This window comes from Drosophila busckii, chromosome 2R, assembly GCF_011750605.1.
Source record: "Drosophila busckii strain San Diego stock center, stock number 13000-0081.31 chromosome 2R, ASM1175060v1, whole genome shotgun sequence".
Classification (NCBI taxonomy): domain Eukaryota; kingdom Metazoa; phylum Arthropoda; class Insecta; order Diptera; family Drosophilidae; genus Drosophila; species Drosophila busckii.
Window position 1 is genome coordinate 960,991 of NC_046605.1, and position 21,191 is coordinate 982,181.

The following is a 21,191-nucleotide window of genomic DNA, read 5'->3' on the forward strand; positions in this document are numbered from 1 at the left end:
TCTCTCTCTATGTGTGTGTGTGTGCTAAAAGTTTTAAATAATTGTAAAAGTAATTATGCATTAAAAGTAAGAAAGCTCTAAGCTATAGAGCTAAGTAATAAACGTGAGATTAATGTGCATGTATAAAAGTGTATGCTGTAGTTGAGTGTGTGCGCAGTTTCAGAAAAAAAGCAAAAGCTTAAAGTGTATAGTTAAGTTGGGTGTGCAACATTTTGACTTAATAGTAAAGCTAAAGGCTAAAGCTTTGCGTTAATATAAAATAAATTAATCAAAGAGACTTAAATTAATGCGTGTGAGTATAAAAAGTGTATAAAGTAGTTGGGTGTGTGTGCAGTTTTTATTAATTATTGGCAATATTATGACAGGCAGCAAGACTATATAAATAAGATTCAGCTGCAAATAGCTGATTAATGAGCAAAAGCCTAAAGTGTGTAGTTTAGTTGGGTGGGCAACATTATGACTTAAGAGTAAAGCTAAAGTTATCAAAGGAAAGGCTAAGTCAAGTAATAATTGCTGCTCAAGATTAAAGAGTATGAGTATGAAAAGTGTATAAAGTAGTTTGGTGAGATTAGATGTGTGTAGTTAAGTTGGGTGCGCAACATTATGACCTAAAAGTAAAGCTAAAGGTATCAAAGCAGAGACTAAAGCATTGCGTTAATATAAAATGAAGATATTAAACGCCTATATAGATTAACTGCAGCTTAAGATTGAAGAGTATGAATATAAAAAGTGTATAAGGTAGTTGGGTGTGCAATATTATGACTTAAGAGTGAAAAGAAAAAGCTAAAGCTTTGCATTAATATGAAATTAAGATATAAAAGATTAACTGCAACTTAAGATAAATGAGTATGAGCATAAAAAGTGTATTTTATAGTTGATTCTCTAATGCAATTGTGCAACTGATAAATTTCCATACACACATATCAAATTGCAACTTTATAACTCGAAGCAGCTACAGCTCAAGCTCAGTCTATCTCTGTCGCACACTTGCAGGCATTTTAAAAGCATTCTCTAGTCAATCAAAAACACAAAAATGAGTAAAAGTATAAAAAGAAAAGCGCGAATCAGTGTGCGTTGGGCCGCACGCACTTTCGCGGCAATGCAAGCTGCTCACTTGCCCAAAGAGTACCCACCCAGCCACCCACCAACCACCCACGCAGCGAACAGCTGCAGCAGCTTCGTAGCACGCGGCGCAGTTCGGAAAACTTCGGCAATGGAACGAACTGCGGCCAAATGGCTTCAGTTGTGCATTGGCTGGCGTGAACAAAAGTTCGCAACGCGGGTGCGCAAATCATAAGCAAACGTAACAACATAAAACGTAACGCCGTAGCGTAACGTAACGCCGTAACGTAACGTAACGACGTGTGTGATTTTGAGTTTCTTTCGTGAGTTATTAAAATGCGATAAAAGCCAGTGAAACGGTAATAAAGCGCTTATCTCTGCGCGCAATTACGAACTGAATGGGCACAAATACAATATAACAAACATTTGTGTGTGTGTTGTTTGTGTGTGTATTGATAGCATAGCTAAGTGTGAGCGGCAACCGCATCTGTTACAAATGACAACAAAGCTCAGTTACAGCTTTATTTTTATGCTTATTTATTTATTTTTTGTGTGTGCCACTTACATATATGCGCGGTCTCGCTCTAGCGCTAACTGTAACTGTTGCGCCAGCAGCAGCTGCTGATCGCTGCCCACAAAAGTAGGCTATCATTTGCGTCTCTGTGTCTGTTTTAGTTAATAGTTTTCTACGTGTGTCGCATATTACACACACACACACACACACGCACACACATAGAGAGTGCGACTTGACTTTTTGACTTCCGCTTGGGCTATCTTAAAAAACATTCAAAGTATCTGACGGATGTGCCACTTGCCTAGGCTGCTTGCTCGCCTAATGTGCTCACTCTCCATATGTGTGTGTGTGTGTGTGTGTGTGTGCTACTTTTGGGTGTTTATGACATTTAAATCAATATTGTTGCCCCCTCCTACCCCCATCCCCACCCCACTTAGACTCAACTCAGTTGCAATTTGCCACTTGGTTTGCTTACTTTTCACGCTTTTAGGCCAAAGAGCTGTCCTCAATTTTTTCTTAATGAGTGCAATATATATTTGTATACGCCACGTATGCCAGCGCGCTAGAAATTTATAGACAGCAGCTGCTCTAGGCTCACTCGCTCGCTTGTTGCAACTGCCGCAGCTGGTTGCATAAATTACGTTTTGTTCTCTCGCAATTTCTAATGCAGCCGCGTGCATAATCTGTCGCCCACCTGACTGGCGTGGGCGTGGCATTTTAATTTGTTAAGTGTCTTGCCCCCTAGGTAGCTGCCACAGAATTCTGTGTTGCACGCATTACAAATTTTGTTGCAATTGTCCAAACACTAAGCACGCATTTTATTGTGGGTCAGTTTAAGTGCTGACCATTAACACACACACACACACACACACACCAATTTCTTAATTAAGCTTAATGTGCAATTTCAATTTGAGCTTGGAATGCAGGCGTTGAGCATTTAATTTAAAATTCTTGTTGCGCTCTTCAATTAAACGAACTCACACACGCACACACACACAAGTGCCCACTACACATGCAAATTGTGTATGTGTGTGTGTGTGAGAGTCACATATATATACTTAGTGTATCTTTGGCTCATAAATTTGCAAGCCATTTGCCATTTTTGTGGGCACACCAGCAAAAGGGTCGCCGCTTATTTTGGCTCAAAAGTTTGTTGCTTTTTTTTTGTTATAGTAAACTTGGTTAATTGCATAATTCTTCAACAAAAGAAACGAGCCAAAAAATTAAGTAGCAGGTATCAAGTCATAAAACTAAAGTTCATTAGGCGCACAGACTCAACTTTTGAGCTACACCATATGGTAATATAATTAAGGCTTAACTGCGCGAAGTAATGCATTGAAAGTGGCTTGAATAATGCTGCTTAAAATTTGAATAAAGTGAATGAAGTGCAAACTTTCAGTTTATAATAAAAGCCAAAACTTAAATGTGCAATGCTTAAGTTAAAAATGCGCGCAGTTAAATTTCTAAAATTGAAATAAAATTGCGCACATAACAAATTAAAATTATCTATATTTTATCATTTAAAGTTAAGTTAGCTATGTCGTATTACTGACTGTCTGACTTTGAAAAATAAAAATAAAAAATACAATTTTGGTTTGACAATATTTAGAATTTATTTTTCAAAGTCAGACAGTCATAATACGACATAGCTAGCATAACTTTAAATAATAAAATTATGCCACGCGTAATTAAAACAAATTCTTCCTAATTTGTAAGCAAATAAACAAAGAACGTGCCTAACTCTTAAATCTATTGAATTCAAAATCCAATATGTTAAATATGTGAATTATGTGTCTAATTTAAATGAATTAATTATTTCTAATTAGACACATAATTCACATATATAACTTATTGTATTTTGAATTCAAAAATGTACTGAGCACCAAACGAAATTTTAAAATTTTTTATAATTAAACAAATAATTTACATACATAACGTATTGCATATTGGAAGCAAAATTAATTGAGCAGCAATTGAAATTTACAATTAAGCTAACTAGCAGCGATATGAGCGACTGTTATATATATATATAGCTCTCTTAACTTATCCAAGTCAGCATATTTAACTTTTATGCTTCAAACAGTTTGAATGCTGCAACTAAACTTAAAAGCAGCTACTACTGACTTCTGAGCTGTTACTGCCTTTAAAAAATATGCCAATAGTATAAGCTGTTTATAATATTTAAATAAATCTACGCACAAAATATAAATAAATATTTATATTTATTGCACAAAAACTGTTCACAGCATATAAATAAATATTTATATATATTTTACAATTTAAATTGCTGCTTGTACAATTGACAAACTTGCAGCTTAAAATCTAAAATAGTTTGAAAACTAACTTAACTAATAGAATAAAAAGTAAGCGCTGTCTTAGTCACTTATTAAGCTTTAAGCATCAAGCATTTGACTCTTCTAATTAAACAAACTAACTAAAGCTGACACTCAGCTGTCTAAATGTCACAGCCCCGCTAAGCTATATATAGCATAAGTTAATGCTTTGCTATTTATAGTTTTATGCTGCGTGTAATTTATTTTATGCAGTGTTAATTTCCAAATGCAAAAACAATCGATAAGCTAAAGCTTAATGCTTAGGCCTTAATTGAGCTGCATTATGCATAAATCGCGCGTAGTTAAGCAATTCAGGTCACAGGCTGTAATTAGAATGAGCTGAGGCGCGCTATAAGGATGAGCTTGACCAAACCAAAAACCCATTTGAACTCTTGGCACTTGGCGCTAATCTGTGTGGGCGTGGGCACTTCATAACTGTAACGCACGCCCATTTATTTTGCCAAGTGAATTTACGAGCCAAGTGAGACGGACAGACAAGGCGAAGCGACACTTTTGGTACCACTCATGGTCAGTTCACGGTCAATGGGTTTGCTCTGTGTGTGAGTTCGTGAACTTTAGTGCACACAGGTTAACCAAGGCTGAGGGCACACAACTGAACTGAAGCTGAAGTACACATTATACACCAGAGAGCAGCAGCAGCAGCAGCCTTCACGATTACTTAATATTAATGACGCTCGATTTGGGCTTTGGCTTTCAGCAGTTCACCCATTCAAAGCTAGAGCAGCAGCAGCAGCTTTTGTCGCAAATCTGTTGTCGCTGCGTAGTGAAAAGCAAACTTCTTACTGTCGAGTCTCTTGTCTATGTAATGAATGCCTTTTGTTTGCGGCGCGCCTTTTGACTTGGCTAAGCAGTCGGTGGGCGTTGGGTGTGGCAGTTTATCTCACAGTGTGTTGAATGCCCGTTGGCAGCTAAAAATATTTGCTTAAGCAGATTTAACTACATTAACTTAATTAAATAGCGCAAGAGAGAGCGAAAGCGAGAGCAAACTACAGCGGTTTGCTTAAGTTGTTGGCTAACGTAGCGTATGCGTGATATTGATTGATTTCGAATTACTATAAATGCCGTTCAGCTCGTCAGCTTATATATAGTTTATGCCTATTGTTATTGCTATTGTTATTGGTTTTGCTGCTGCCTCAAGGCTCTGCCTAGAAAAGAGTTCAATTGTGCGCCTGTCTGTCTGTCTGTCTGTTTGCCGCAATAAATGAAACTGTGGCAAACTTGGAACGCTGCCTGCAGCAGTTTTGCCTTTCGCTCTCTTTCTTTCTTGTGTGTGCTGCTGCTCTTTGTTCTTTGAATTGTTGCGTAAATGTTATTTTAATCAAGCGACAGTCTAAACACTCAGCTACGCTTGTTATTGCGGCTGTAAGTATGAACTGCAGTCAGTTTGACTTTAAGTGAGCTTCAATTATTTAAATTTCAGCTGCACACATGAGACGCATAAATTGTTTGTCAGTTTTTGGTTTTGTGGTGTTGTAATTGGCTACGAACTAACTGCAATGCCAAGTGGCAAATGAAAAGCGAAAGTTTGAGGCTCAGTTACACACAAAGTAACTGACACTTGCCAGTTGAAGAGTCAAGGTCAAGTTAATGAATGCTCTGCCCTCTTCAGCACTTGAGAGAGTGAGACAGCGAGCTCTGTGGTCTCTTGTTGTCTGTTTTATTATTTTACATAAACGCTGCAGTGTGCAGAGAAAATGGAAATGGAAATGAGCGCACGCAATTGTAATGGAAAATAGAAATTTTGTGCTTTGTGGCATAAATTTGTTTGTCGTCTCGTCTCGTCTCTCGACTGACAGTCTGTCATTTTGCTATGCGCAAAACTTTGGCTAATTCAATTTGAAGTCCACAGAGTGCAATTGGCAAACTTGCCGCACAACTCGTTCGTACATTCGATATGCTGCAACATTTTGCTGCACAGACTATAATTTATATAAAGCGAGCGACAAGTTATAATTTTTTCATAAATTAAAGCAAAGTAGTAGCCAATAATAAAAGCTACGTACTTCATATATATAAATGGTTGCCTGAATGCGACAAGCATTTGAATAATTAGCATGTGCGTGTGTGCGAACGTTGTGGGCGTCCACTCAAGTTAATAATAAACGACAGAGCGACAGACAGAGACAGCGCTAGAGTGAGGTAGAGCTGGGAAACTAGCGAGGTATCGAATTTTTAGCTTTCTGAGCCACCATCGATAGTTTTTTGTCGCTATCGATGCTTTTATTTTTGCAAAGAAATTCGAGGACTTATGTTAATTTCTTTGTCAAGACATATAATTCGAAGAGTTGATCTCCCCTTTCTTATGTTATTTATTTTTATATTTTGTACACAACATAAGATACTTTATAAAATTAACAAACAAATTAAATATTAGTAAATAGAATAAAAAAATTCAGCCTGAAGGCCTTCGTTGCTCTGGCAATACCAATTGTACCAAGAATTTAATTCTAGGCTACAATTAAAATAAATAAATAAATTTTCTTTTTTTTTGTTAGCGAGTTGGTTTTCCATTAAGTTTCCTATGTTATGTAAGGTAAAAATTGTTGGTACATCACACTGAACTGATAAGTTTGATGTCTAATATGTTAATAAATATATAAAATATTTGTTATAACATACAAAATTGCTTCGATACTAGCGATAGTAACGAAACTTCGCTCTCAAAACATCGAAAATATCGTATGTTGCCACTATCGATAGTTTCCCAGCTCTAGACTGAGGCAGTCCAAGCTATAGCAGCATTTAAATAGTTAAAGCTGCTGCCTAATCTACGCATGGGGGCCGAACTTACGCTTCATTTATTTATAATAATTACAGCGCTGTAAAAAAAAGTTACAGCTGCTACGAAACTCACACAAAAAGTTGCCCCTCAAATATGCAGGCTAATGTCGCAGGACTTTCAACTACTTTTATTTGTCAGCAATCAGTGCGTTTAGCTTTTGGCTTCCAAGCATAATGGCCAGCAGTTTGTAAAACTTGGCAAATGTTGAACAAGCGGCATCAATTTTTAATGCGCATACGTACTGTTGGCCCACTGTCTGGTGCATTTATTTTTTATTTTACACGCTTGTTTATTATTTACATGGCCAGCCCAGCAGCAGCGCCAACTGCTGCTGTCTCAATTTGTTTATTATTTTTACGTCAATTATTTAACAACAACAAGCGCTGAGCCAAGCACTGCTCTTCATTCATTAATGCATTCAATTAAATGCTGCGCGCACGTTTTTGTGCCACAGCTGAAATTAATATTGAAAATAAATGCACATTTAGTTTATGACATACGCGTTGGCACTTAATTGAAGTAAACGCATGTTAACTAACTAAAAAATGTAGTTGCAAATTTAATTAAATTTGATGCACACACACAAATTGTTGCAAATTTAATTTGCTAAAATGCGTCATGGCTGTGGCTATCAAATTGACTGCAACTAAATGAGATTAGAAAGTTGCTACATTTGATTAAGCTGCACATAAAATTTACTAAACTGAGACAGCTAAGCACTTAATTATGTAAAAAAAAGGTTTACAAAAAATATATAAAATTAAATTTAAAAATTATTTAAAATTATGTATTTGTTTTTAGATCTAAACTTATTGAATGGGAATAATTATAATATAATATAATTCGATTGAGGCTGCAATTTGTTTGAGTTTTTGATTTAAATGCGCTAATGAGATATACAAAAATATGTTGCCTACTTTTGCGCGCAGTTGATATTTAGACGTCAGTAAGTCAAGTCAACAGTCTCATTAACATTTGTATTAAGTTGCAACTGAACGCGCGCTGTAATTACGCATTTGTACAAGTGGGCTGTGGGCGTGGCATTTAATCAGTAAATTTAATTACCGTTTCGAATTCAATTGCCACGACCTTGAGGCTAGCGCTGGCGCTGGCGCTGGCGACTGCGACGCCGACTGCTGCACACACAAAACCCTTCAAGCTTGAACCCACCCCCTCCCTTTGTTGCCTAGCCCCACGTAATGCTGCGCTTTAATTACTCTTGCGTAAAATTGCTTCAACTCGCAACTTTGTGGAGTGTTAAGCGTTTGCCACGAAATCAGCAGGCAACTGACCCCAAAAAAAAAGAAAAACAGCAAAAAAAGGCAACAGCAAAATAAAAAGTAAATGCAAAAGCAGAAATGTCGACACGCACACGGCGGCGAGTCAATGAAAAGCGCCGACACAAGCTCGAAATGAAATAACGATGCGTCCACTGCAAAGCCACAAAACCATAGAGCAAACCAAACCCGCACACAAACCAACCCACCAAAAAAAAAAGTTGCTGAGGCAACACGCCCCACGCTCCGCTGCTGCACAAGCTTTTGGCCAATTGCCGCATGCGGGCATCAAACAACAACAAAACGTCTGTGCGAGCTACGCAGAGTGTGAAGCGCTTCGCGTGAGCGACAACTTGAGTTCTCAGTCAGCCCCGCTAAGCTGCACATGAGTGTGCAAAAGTTTTTGCATTGAAACCAAGGGCAAAACTTTCGACGCTACCTGTGAGCAATAAGCAGAGACGAGCGACCAGCAAATGACATTTTACATCCTGTGCTGCCCGCAAGTAGCAGCCAGATCTTGAGTACGTCGAACGCCTCTGAATTTTCATTAAACTGCAAACAGCAACGCGCCAGTGCCAACTGCAGTTTTTACTAATCGACAACGCTCATTTCTGCTGTCCACTTTGTGTCTGTCCGTCTGTTTGTCTGTGTTGGCCATAAAGCGCACTTCCGCAGCGCATATCCTGTTTGTAATCGATTTGAAAATGTGCAGCAAGGACGTGACAGTAGCAGCAGCAGCAGCGAAACTCTTCAACTGGCCAGAACGATGTGTCAGCAACTTTGGCGCACAAAAACTTGAACAAGCGACAATTGTTAGGCAAACAGCTTGAAAGCTGCAAACTGAAGCATTGCCAATGCCAATTGCAGTAGCCAAGCGCTTAATAATTATTAATAAAGCAACAAATGCGCGAGCAATTGCATGTAAATGACTTAAATTGTAGCACATGGCGTATACGTAATGCACAGCAAGTGTATTTAAAGTAGCAAGCAACGCCAAAAAAAGCAAGCAGAATATAAAGAATTAGCAATAAACGTGCACGCACGCGATGTAGCCACGCCTCCCCGCCTCCCACCTCTCAGTAGCTGCTGTTAAAAGGGCTAAAATCAATAAAATGCTTGTTGCTCTCTCTTACAATGACAATGACGACAGCCAGCGGCAGCAACAACAAACAGTCTAAGGAGCGCGCGTTTCAATGTACAATTATATTGGCTGTCATGCCACCCACCCCCACCCCACCCACACAAGCCACACGCCCCACTTGAGCCAGCTTGCTACATAAATAGTTCGCTCTCGCTCCCGCCCTCCCTTCTGCTAGTTTTTTATTATTGTATAAAGTTTATTTTATGTGGCGTTGGCGCATTCTTGAAATTCTTGCGACTAAAGTTGCTTTGGCAACCCTTTGGCTGCCACAAGCCGCTGCCTCGGCTCGTGCCTCCGCATGTAGCACAATGCTAAACGCTAGCGAAGAATGTAAAGCACATTGCTTGCCACACGATCGACGACGCGACGTTACACGCCTCGTTGCAAGTTATTATGACAAACTTTGTTAATTGGAAAATATGCGCGCGTAACTTTTCGATTTCGATTACATTGCGCCTGCGGTCGAGTCAAAGTTGTCGATAAACTTTTCTCGCTCTCTTGCAGGCTTAGAAACTTTTGCGGCTATTTGGGATTAATTTCAATCAAATTGAGACGCATTGAAATCAAATCGTAGTCGAGCACAGTGGTCAATGCTGCAATTAATTAGCAGCAGCAGCAGCAGCAGCAAATGAATTGAGTAGCAACGTTTGCCACACAGTGGCAGCCACAAACAAAAATATCAAGCAACACACATTATTAACCCCCCAGCCCACCCCTCACTTGGCTTGTTTGACTTTTGGGCTTCGGCCTTCAATAGTGTGACCAGTGCCAATTGTGCAATGTCTGCTCTGCTGGCAGCTGTTGACATGTCGCACACACACACAGCAGCGTACAGTGGGTGGGGTGGGGGGTGGTTGGGACTTTAGTTTGAGTGCTCGGAGTGCGACATCCGCAGCTCAAGTGGAGAGCGCCTCGCATTCATTTTCCATTTGCTAACATGACGACAATTTTTCCATTTTTTTTGTCGTCGTCGTTGTTGTTTGCCAGAGCGTTTAGTTTCACTCATGTCTGTTGTATTTCACTTTAGATACACTTTGTTGTGCAGCAAAGGGTGTAAACAAGTTGAGAGAGGGTTAGAAGTGAGGCTAAAATTGTTGTAAGCTGCTAAGTTTGTAAGGCAAGTGTATTGTTTAGTTGGCTGCATCAAATTTCTTCTATGCATTAGCTCCGAAGTTTGTTGACCAAGCGTATTGTTCAGTCGAGTGCAGCCAACTTTTTCCAAAAGCCATTTATGCTTTCTATATAGAAATCCATCTGTTTGTTAGACAAGCGTATTGATTAGTCGGCTGCGTTCAACTCTTTTCTAAATTCACTTTATCTATTTAGCTGTTTGTTAATCAAGTGTATTAATAAGTTGGCTGCATTCAACATTATCTTAGAGATATGCTTTCCAGCTGTACATTAAACTATATGTCACACTTTCTATCTTTCTATATCTGTCCATAAAACAAACAAGTGTATTGATTAGTTGGCTGCAGTCAACTTTAACTTTACAGCCATTGCTTATAGCCAGTTTGTAGAGCTGTTAAGGCTTGAGGGACTATCTATCTATCTAAGCTGCAAAGTTTGTTGACCAAGCGTATTGTTCAGTCCAACTCTTTTCTAAATCTACTTTAACTTTCTATAGCAATTTATCTGCTTGTTAGACAAGTGTATTGCTTAGTTGGCTGCATTCAACTTTTGGCAGTTATCTGCTTCTGCTTGAGCGCTCTACAGTAGATCGATCTATCAATTAAACTTTCTCTACAACTGCTTGTTAGACAAGTGTATTGATAAGTCGGCTGCAGCCAACTCTCATTGCTTATAGCCAGTTATGCTTTTGCTGCTTGAGTTCTTGAGGCTATCTAAGCTGCAAAGCTTTGCACCCAAGTGTATTGAGTAGTCGGCTGCAGCCAGGCTTAGCCACTTATGCTTACGCTTCAGCTCGAGGGTATGTGTCATTGTGGGTGGTCAGTGGCAGTGGCGGGTGCTTCCTGTTTAACGTACATTACCCGCAATTTGACTGCAAGTGCCCGTGCCCGTGCCCAGTTGATTATGTGCACGCAATAGAGCCGTTAACTCAACTGCTGCCAACTGCCAACTGCTGTTGTCCTAGATATTTTTTTATTGTTGTTATGTAAAAAGCGACAAAAGTAAAGAGGGCGGCGAATATATAAAATTTATACGCACTAAGTGCATTAGAGTATTAAAGCGACTAAAGCAGCAGCGACTAAGCTAAAGCGAAGGTGTGAATTTAAATTCAGCAGCTTTAATTAAATTCAAAGGCACAAGTTTGCTTTGCTTATTTATTTGTGTTTATTTTTGGGCATTTCTGTAGCATTGTCGCTGCAGTTTTCTTAATTGTTATGATCCAAGTTGTTGTTGTTGTTGTTGCTTTTGTTGTTGTTGTTGCCGAGTGTTGCCTGTGGTGCGGCTGTTGTTGTCACGACGGCTGTTGACGCTGCCCCCGTTGCCAATGACAACCAGCGCTACACTCGCATGACAAACACACACACACACATACAGTGACACACACACACACACACACATATACTTGGTACAAAGTATGCTTTCAATCAGGCACTGAATTGAAAATCCATTAACGAGTACACACTGCCGCACTAAAGGCAGCTGGTCACCAACAGCAGACGCTGCTGCCAGCCAGGGTGACTGCCTCCAAAGAGTGGGCGGCGTTGAGGGCGTGGCTGGGTGTGCAAGTCATGGCTACGTTCGTTATATTTTCTGCAACAATAAAATGAACAAATTTTGCTGCAGCTGCCACAAGCAAAAGCAACAACAACAACAACAACAGCAGCAGCAGCAATAGTTGCCAACTGTATAGCCTGAAGGACATTCACACACACACACACACACACACCTCAATAACGCATGTGAGTGCATTTTGAAGTAAAGGAAAAACCAAATATTAAATAAAAAAGCAAAAGTCAATAAGCAAGTGAGTGAAATAAAAACACAAATCACAGCAAAAGTTGCAAATTTTGTGAGCTGAGCGACAAGCGACGATGTTAACCTGCGTTTGCCGGCCCGTATCGGGCAATCTGCCCAAAATGCCGCATGCCTCATCCATACTGCCGAACGCCTCTAGAGCAGCAGCGTTTAACGCCAGCACGCGCAGCGGCGGCGGCGGCGGCAGTGGCAGCGGCAGCGGCTGCGACAGCAACAGCAGCGAAAGTCAGAGTCCCATACACGCGGTGGTCACATGCGAGCCAAAGTTGAACGTAAGTTAACTGCCCAACTGCCGAATTGAACGCCACTGAACCGCGGCAGCAGCCAATTACACTGCCACAAAATTTGCATGCATTTTTGAATTAAATATTTTATTTTATACTCACTAGCAGCAGTTCAAAGCTAAAGCAAATAGATGCACACAAATATTATAAATTAATTAGGCTTAACCTAATTAACTTGAATTGAATACGCATTTAACTGATTTGTATATTTATATATCATTTACTTTTAATTTAATTTATTTATTGATTTATTAAATAATATATTTACGCGACAGTCGTTGGTAAAAGACAATAATTCCGCTTATATTTAAAATGAAATTAATTGAATTGAATTGACTATATGTATTTAGCTGAATTTATTATAGACTCAAAAATTAGAAAAAAAATTAAACTTATATTTCAAATTATTTATTGCAATTTTTACTAATTTATTTTATATAAATTTATTTATTATATCAGTCGATTTCAAAAGAATAATTCAGCTTATATTGAAAATTAAGTTAATTAAATTGAATTTAGCTGAATGAAGAGACTCAATAACTTTAAAATGAATTAAGCTTGCATTTCAAATTATTTATTGCGTCTGCACTAATTTAATTTATATATATTTACTTATTATGTCATGTTATTATTATTATGTTATATATTATTATGTTATGGTAGAAAACAATAATTCAGCTTGTATTAAGAATTAAATTAATGAAATTGAACTGAATATATGTATTTAGCTGAATTTAATATAGGCTCAATAATTATAAAATGAATTATATTAAAAATTATTTATTGCCGTCTTTACGAATTTATTTTATACATATTTATTTATTTATTATGTCAGTCGATAAAAAAGATTCCGCTTATATTTAAAATGAAATTAATTAAATTGAATTGACTACATGAATTTAGCTGAATTTAGAGACTCAATAATTATAAAATGAATTAAGCTCATATTTCAAATTATTTATTGCAGTCTTCACTAATTTATTTTATGTATATTTATTTAATATGTTAGTTGATAAGATTTATAGTTTTATATTTAAAATGAAATTAATTGAATTGACTATATGAATTTAGCTAAATTTAGAGACTCAATAATTTAAAAATGAATCAAGTTTCCTTAATAATTATTTATTGCAGTTTTCACTAATTTATTTTTTATATATTTATTTAGTATGTCAGTTGATAGTAGAAGACCATAATTTAATTGTTTATATTAGTTTATATTTAATATGAAATTAATTAAATTGAATTTAGAGACTCAATAATTTCAATAAGAAATAAGCTTATATTTAAAATTATTTATTACCACTATTATTATTAAATACCACACTATTTATTAATTATGTCCGTCGATAGTAGCAGACCATAATTCAGCTTATATTTAAAATGAAATGTTCTTTTATTTGCAAACAATTATTTGGCCTAATTAATTGAGCATTTGTTTGATTATATTTGATTTATTTTGGCATTGCATGCACAGCTATTTTATTTAATTTCATATGTGCGTATTTATTTATTTAATTTATTTAAATGCAGTTTATTGAGCCTCAGTTTGCAGTTTCTGCTGTTTATATTTGTTTTATTTTGAATTCAATAACTTAATTGCAATATATTTATTCAAAACTAATTCTAATTTATTTAAATGCAGTTTACAGCTCTTAATTTTTAGCAGTGCATATATTTTTAACTGCTTAGCTCGATAGCCTTGAAGCTCTTTGGGCATTAGGCAGTCACAGGTTTAATCTATTTATGCTTCGTTCTCTGTTTTATTTTTGCTGCTGCTGCTATATCCCTAAAAAAGGTAGCAAATTAGCTTTCATTTTTCACACACACACACACAGACAGACAGACAAATAAACATAACTTGATTTATGTTGACCAAGTTTGAGTGTCGAATGGGGGAAGCCGAAGCTGAAGCTGTTGACAGACAGTTCTAGGGGGAGTTTCATTCAACGATTCAACGATTACGTTTATAAATTGTGGAAATTTCATTTTCGCTTTGACACCAACGGACATGCGACACCTTTTGGTGCAGCCAGCTAACGATCTGTATACCCAAACTATGCCACTTATCCGTAATCCGCTACTAATCTTCACTCTCTCTCTCTCTCTCTCTCTCTCTCCATTCACAGGTGCCCAGCAGGCTGACGTCAGCCGAACTGAGGGCGATGGCGCTGCGACAGCAGCAGCAAATCGACAGCCAGCATCAGCTGCTGGCCACAAAGGAGCAGCGATTGCGTTTCCTTAAATCGCAGGAGGTGCGCAGCGCCGTCGCCAGTGCCGAGGGCGAGCGACTGCGACGACTGCGGGAGCGTGTCGAGGCGCAGGAGACAAAGCTGCGACGCCTACGCGCGCTGCGGGGTCAAGTGGATCTGCAGAAGACCTACAATGTAACGCTGAGTGAGTATGAGTAACAGAGAGGGGGTGGGCTGGGGTGGGCAACATGGGTTGGAATAACAAGTGCAGCTTGTGTTTGTGTAGATGAGTCCAATTGAGTTAAGCAGCGCCTGCAACGGAAACGACTGCGGGATTAACATGTGTTAAAACCGTGTTGAGTGCCACACACACACACACACACACACGAGTATATACAAGTATGTGTGTGTGTGTGCCTTTAATTTATGTATGTGCGTCACTTTGTTGTCCTGTATGATGACCCAAGTATGCGCTTGGGGCTCATAAGCCAGCTACACTGCAAGAAAAAAGCAAACAAAATGCTGTCATATTAATAAAGGAACTAATTCTCAAACAAGACAAATATTATATCTATAAAATTTAGAAAAAAATGTAAAACTGATACTAAAATAGAATCAAAGTGTGAAAAATTGCAACACTAATGCAGGCATATTAAATAAAGTAAAAGAAATTCAATCTGTTGAATTAAAATTAAATAAGACTTAACTCACTATTTATAATGTAAAACTTGTTGACTAACCAGTTAGTTTTTTTAATTTATTTTAAAAACGTTTTACTGCTCAGAAATTATGTAAAAGAAGTTAAAGAAATTCAAACTTTCGAATGAAATTCTCACTATTTATTTTGTAAAAATGTAAAATTTGTTGGCCTGAGCTAAATGCTCAGTTTTCAGTTTATTAATTTTATTTTAAAAATGTTTCAGCTTTTTAATTTATTTTAAAATTGTTTTGCTTTTCAAATAAAATGCAAAATAATTAAAAGAAATGCAAACTTTGGAATTAAACTCAGTATTTTGTAAAAATTTTAAATTTGAGCATTTAATCAGTTTTATAATATATTTTAAAAATGTTTTGCTTCTCAAAATGAACTAAAATAAGTAAAAGGAAGTCAATCTTTGGAATTAAATTCTCACTATTTATTTTATGAAAATTTAAAAGTTGTTGGCTGACACATTAACTTAGTTTTTATTTGAACAATGTTTTGCCAAATAATTGCTAGCTTATCATGAATAATACAACTTAAAAGATTATTTTAATAGAGTCGTGACTAGTTTCTGCTCATTTATGATAAGCAAACGAGCGCCTAACTCTATTTTAATTAATCAGACTGAATCCAAGTATTCCGATTAAAATACTGTATTCAGTCTGCTTAAAATAGAGAAAGAAATTTTGCATTTGTTGATAAATTAAATACATTTGAATTAAGTTAGTAAGCAGCTAGCAAATTAAAGTGTCAATATACCTTGAATCAATTGCCAAATGCTTGTCAAACTGTAAGCTCGTTAGCGTTTTTGTGTTTTATTTCTTTGAGTGTATTTTGGCCACAGTGAGCTATGTTAACCTGGCTGATATTGTTATTGCTGTAGCTGTTGGCATTGACGGCTGCCGGCATTGGCGATTTATGCCACCACACACACACAGACACACACACACACACACAGAGACAAGGGGCACGTGTTCATTTGCTGAGGCGTTATGTTAATGAGGTTTGGGCAACGATGTTGGCGTCGTTGGTGTTAATTAGTTCAAAGTGAGCAAAGCGTGAAGAGGGGGGGAGGGGGGAGCATGAGCACATGTGTCCAGGCAGGAAATGTTGCGTTGATGAGCGCAGATTTGATAGCTAAAAAGGCTGTGAAAACTTTTGGGGACTAATTGGTTTATAACTTTGCATGTGGCACAGGCAATGATTTGGACTCGATACGCGCGCTGTTTAGCGAAAAGGAAAAGGAGCTAAGCCTGGCGGTGGCCAAGGTGGAGGCGCTAACGCGACAGCTGGAGGAGCTGCGACGCGATCGACGCTGCCCGGTGAATCTCATGGCCCCAGGCAATGGCAACAGCCAAACGCTGCCGCCACAAGCGACGCGAGAGCTGGAGAAGCTGCGCAGAGAATTGATGGTAAGTTAGCGACATTAACTTGAAAATTTTATATATATATAATATGCTTGACAGTATCGCAATCAGCTGAGCCTGCAACAGGATGCGCGGCTGCATATGCAACGTGAGGCGCTGCAGCAGCGTCAAGCGGAGCTGCGCTCAGTGGATCAGCGCATATATGAGCTGCAGACGCGACTGCAGCGCAAGAAGCAAGCGAACACGCATCAGCAGCAGCAGCAGCAGCAACAAACAGCAGCAGCAGCAGCACAACAGCAGCAGCAACAACAACAGCAGCTGCTTAAGCAAGGCGGCGTTGCTGCTTTGAAGCAACAATTGCTGCAGAAGCAAGTGAATCAGCTGGCTGCTGCTGCAGCGGCGGCTGCTGCTGGACGCGCCGCTGAGCGTGCCATAGCGCGTGGCAGCGTCAATGTTGCTGCCGTCGAGCCTTTCATACATACGCCACAGAAATCGAATATAACCAGCACTGCAAACTTTCTGCATGCCAATGGCAACATGCTGAAGCATGCGGCAAGCGCCAATACGAATCAACAGAATCAGCTAATACAGGACCTGAGCCACAGACAGCACCACCAGACAGCAGCAGCAGCAGCCACAGCAGCAGCCACAAGCAGCGAAAGCGATGAAAGCAAGTTGGCTAAGAAGGCAAAGCAGGCGCAAACAGAGGCCATGGATAGCACAACGCATATTTATGCTGAGGTGGGTCCCAAGAAACGCGAACGTGAAGCGGCAGCAGCAGCAGCAGCAGCAGCAGCAGAGGCAGCAGCAGCAACAACAACAGCAGCAGCAGCAGCAGCAACTGCAAGCAAAATACCCAAAAGCATTGCAAGCGCCAGCAATTCAAATACAGCAGCTGCGCTTATTAACAAACTTAATCAGCAGCAACAATCGACAGCAGCAGCAGCAGCAAAGGACGAGCAACATGAGATTGCTGTAACCAGCGAAACGCTCTCGGAACGCAACACGCAGCAGCAGCTAACAGTGCACAGCATGCCGCTGGGTGCGGTAAGCAAATCTGTTGCACTTGCAGTGGCCAACAACAAGCCGCTGCAGCTGCAGCTGTGCAATTTGGCTGTGCCGCCGCGCAAACCCATAAGCAGCGTAGCGCCCACAACAGTCAGCGGCTCAGCCAGCGCCATACCCAAAATGATTACATACAGTCCCAAGGTGAATCGCGTGGCGCCCAATGTGCTTACCGAAGCGCGTCCTGCGCTGCCGCCCAAGCCCAGCAAACTGTCGCCCACTGAGGCAGCAGCTGAGCCAGCAGCCGCTACCAGCAGCAGCAGCAGCAGCAGCAACAACTTTGCGCTGCAAATCAATGACAATTTGCCCATCAAGGCAAAGCCCTTGACCATACGCAAGCAGCCGCTGTTTGAGCAGCCGCCGCGTCTGAAGGCAACGCCCGCTGCCAGCAAAGCCAACAGCAGCTTGCAACAGCGCAAGACAGTGGAGACGCCGCCGCAGTGCAAGGAGTCCACAACGCCGCCGCAGCAGCATTCACCCAACAGCAGCAGCAGCAGCAGTCAGGATGAGCCAGATCGCATTTCACAGCCGCCTGCAGTCGATGTCAGCAGTTCCATTAAAGAACGCACCACAGCCAGCAAGCCTAAGCTGGGCAGACGCGTTAGCTTCGATCCGCTTGCGCTGCTGCTGGACGCCAGTCTTGAAGGCGAGCTGGAGCTGGTTAAGAAAACAGCCATGCAGGTAGCCAATCCAAGTGCAGCCAACGATGAGGGCATCACAGCGCTGCACAATGCCATATGCGCTGGACACATTGATATAGTCAAGTAGGTTAACTACAGTGCATATAAATATTTAGTTTAATAATTTGTGTGCTTGCAGATTTCTGGTGCAGTACGGCTGCGATGTTAATGCGCAGGATTCGGATGGCTGGACGCCGCTGCATTGCGCTGCCAGTTGCAACAATTTGTCTATGGTCAAGTTCCTCGTTGAGAGCGGCGCTTGTTTGTTTGCCTCAACGCTGTCGGATCATGAAACACCCGCTGAAAAGTGTGAGGAAGATGAGGAAGGCTTCGATGGCTGCTCCGAGTATTTGTATAGTAAGTTTTAAAATAAATGATTGAAACTTTAACTTTAACGCTTTTTACTTTTCTAGGCATTCAAGAGAAGTTGGGCATTCTGCACAACGGCGATGTCTACGCTGTGTTCGCTTACGAGGCGCAGAACAATGACGAGCTTAGCTTCCAGGTGAACGAGCCGCTGATCGTGCTGCGCAAGGGCGACGATGCGGAGAACGAATGGTGGTGGGCACGCAGCGCCAGCGGCAGCGAGGGCTACGTGCCACGCAATCTCCTGGGCGTAAGTAATAAACTGTAGCCAACAGCCGAGAGCTGCATAATAATAACTCTTTGTTGCTCTTTCCTTAGCTTTATCCACGCGTGCCGCCGCAATCGCCGCAGTTCAGTGATTAGCAGTTAATACGCTATACCATATTGAAGCGCAAGGCTGGCAGGCTCATACAAAAGCGTTATATATCCAAGTACATTTGAGGCACGTGCTCAGCACTCACTGGAGCAGCAGCAGCAGCTGTGTCGACTCTCTGGACCACAAGGCGTATTAGTTATGAGCTGGAATTATTTATCACAGCGCATGTTGTTCTTTCCTGTTTACTTTTTGTTACGAAAAGCCACATGAAGGAAGCAAAGCACCCCACCTCACCCACTCACACACACACACACACACACATGCATATATACATATATGACAAGTTGTGAGTCCACCCTGCTATATCTTTTGCCACATCAAATGTTGCAACAATTTGGCAGGCTGCCGTAGCAATACAATTAGCCAGCCCCTGTCCCCCGCCTTGTCCTGCACACGTACAATAAATTGCATTTCACCACCGCCCACTTACCACACTGCATTCCACTAGATTAAGTGCTAGACTAATAACTTAAGCAGACCCCAAACTTGCCACAATTTGCTGCAGCAACAAAAATGTTTGCAAATTGTTATTAAAACTTAACAGCTACGCAAATTTATGATTGTTAAGCTTAATGAATATTAAAGCGTTTTTTTATGTTGCTTAAATTTAATGTACAGTAAATGCAGCGACTGTTGCAAACACACACACGCATAGAACACAAAGTACTTAATACATATGTTAATAATACGATTAATTATGTAATACATAGCTTATTTACCTACTTACTTGTTAGCCTTAACAAACAACAAAAATCAAATTTAATAAATAAATCAAATATTGAAAATAAATACAAATAACGGATTTTTATTTAAACAATGCGAATGCACGCGCTGCCTGAAAGTATGCTACATTTTTGTTGGGCCACAAGCACTACGTAGGGGCAAATACAAGTGGCCATAACTCTGGCATATCCTGCCGCATCCTTAAAATTTTCATACTGCGGAATTCGTGTGACCAAACTGCATCCATCTGCATTCAAGGATTATGGGGTCATCTAGGCACCATCGACTTGGAATTTTTATATACAGAGCTGCAAGAAAAATGCACAAAAACACAAAAACGTTAATTTCTCAGCAACAGCAAGGACTAAATGGATGTCCTTTGTACAGTTAATAGTCCTTTCGTATACGAATCGTTTGGCATCAATTTCGTCCTGATCCTGCCAAGGATTCAGAAGTTATAGGCTATTTTCTCTATACACAAAATGCTGTTTTTCTCAGCTCCTGTAAGGACTTTCGTCCTTTGAGTTATATATTCTGAAAGGTATTGATGAGCACTACTTTTATGCCAAAGGACAACGCAATCGTCCTTGTAGTTTACAAGAAAAACAGCAATTTGTGATTATGCGCTAATTTTTGCGACCTACCCCCTGCAAATTTTTTCAAAAAATTTTTTGCTGCGATTTTGAAAAACCTTGAATGCAGATTGATAGATTTAAGGCTCAACAGCTCAAAAATAAATGTGCTTTTTGATTTCGAAGTATAACTAAGGAGTGACAGCTAAAAATGTTTTTTTTAAAGCAAAAATTTTCCTTAGCAGACGCATTTTAAAAGGTTTGCTTTGCAGTATTTGAAGGATAACAAAGGACTTAAGATTTAAATGCGCTTTTGCAAAAGCTGGGCATAACTCATGTTTGCTTTGCCGCACACACAGCAAGCAACTGCAACAAACGTTGCACATACGCAGCGTGTACATTTAATTTAAAATGAATGGTATATAGTATAATTTGTTTAATAAAACATGTTTACCACTGCCACACTGATAACAATTCTACCTAAAGCAATACACAACAAGTGTCTTAAGCTCAAGATGAGCTTAATCTTTAAGCTCACACTGAATTACTAGCAAAGCAACAGGCAAGCAGAAATCACTAGAAATCAGTTGCTGTGGCTGATCTGGAAACGTTTTTTCAATGCTCTATATTTGTTGTGATTAATTTGCTGCTGCTTATCTGTGTTCAACTGGCAACATCATAATGCTTGCTCATAGTGAATATAAATAAGTTCATATTTATTATAAATATATATTGTTGTCTAATAAACAAAATAGCTGCCCCTTGAACTAGTGTTCCCCAAGAATCT

General features: G+C 39.6%; 1 protein-coding gene across 1 annotated transcript; it reads left to right on the forward strand.

Moving 5' to 3' along the window:
* Positions 1-12,111: 12,111 nt before the first annotated feature.
* Positions 12,112-19,864, forward strand: LOC108596257 (apoptosis-stimulating of p53 protein 1). Its single transcript, XM_017981813.1, has 7 exons — positions 12,112-12,348; positions 14,490-14,757; positions 16,453-16,667; positions 16,722-18,451; positions 18,507-18,724; positions 18,781-18,983; positions 19,052-19,864. The coding sequence occupies exons 1-7, from the start codon at positions 12,133-12,135 to the stop codon at positions 19,094-19,096; spliced, it is 2,895 nt and encodes a 964-aa protein (XP_017837302.1). The 5' UTR covers positions 12,112-12,132; the 3' UTR covers positions 19,097-19,864.
* The last annotated feature ends 1,327 nt before the right edge of the window (positions 19,865-21,191 follow it).

Excerpts from the sequence above, each read along its gene's own strand:
- LOC108596257 (XM_017981813.1), top strand. The coding sequence starts at position 12,133 with ATGTTAACCTGCGTTTGCCGGCCCGTATCGGGCAATCTGCCCAAAATG. Across the intron at positions 14,758-16,452 it reads GACCTACAATGTAACGCTGA|GCAATGATTTGGACTCGATA; the intron begins GTGAGTATGAGT and ends CATGTGGCACAG. Across the intron at positions 18,725-18,780 it reads CTGCTCCGAGTATTTGTATA|GCATTCAAGAGAAGTTGGGC; the intron begins GTAAGTTTTAAA and ends TTACTTTTCTAG.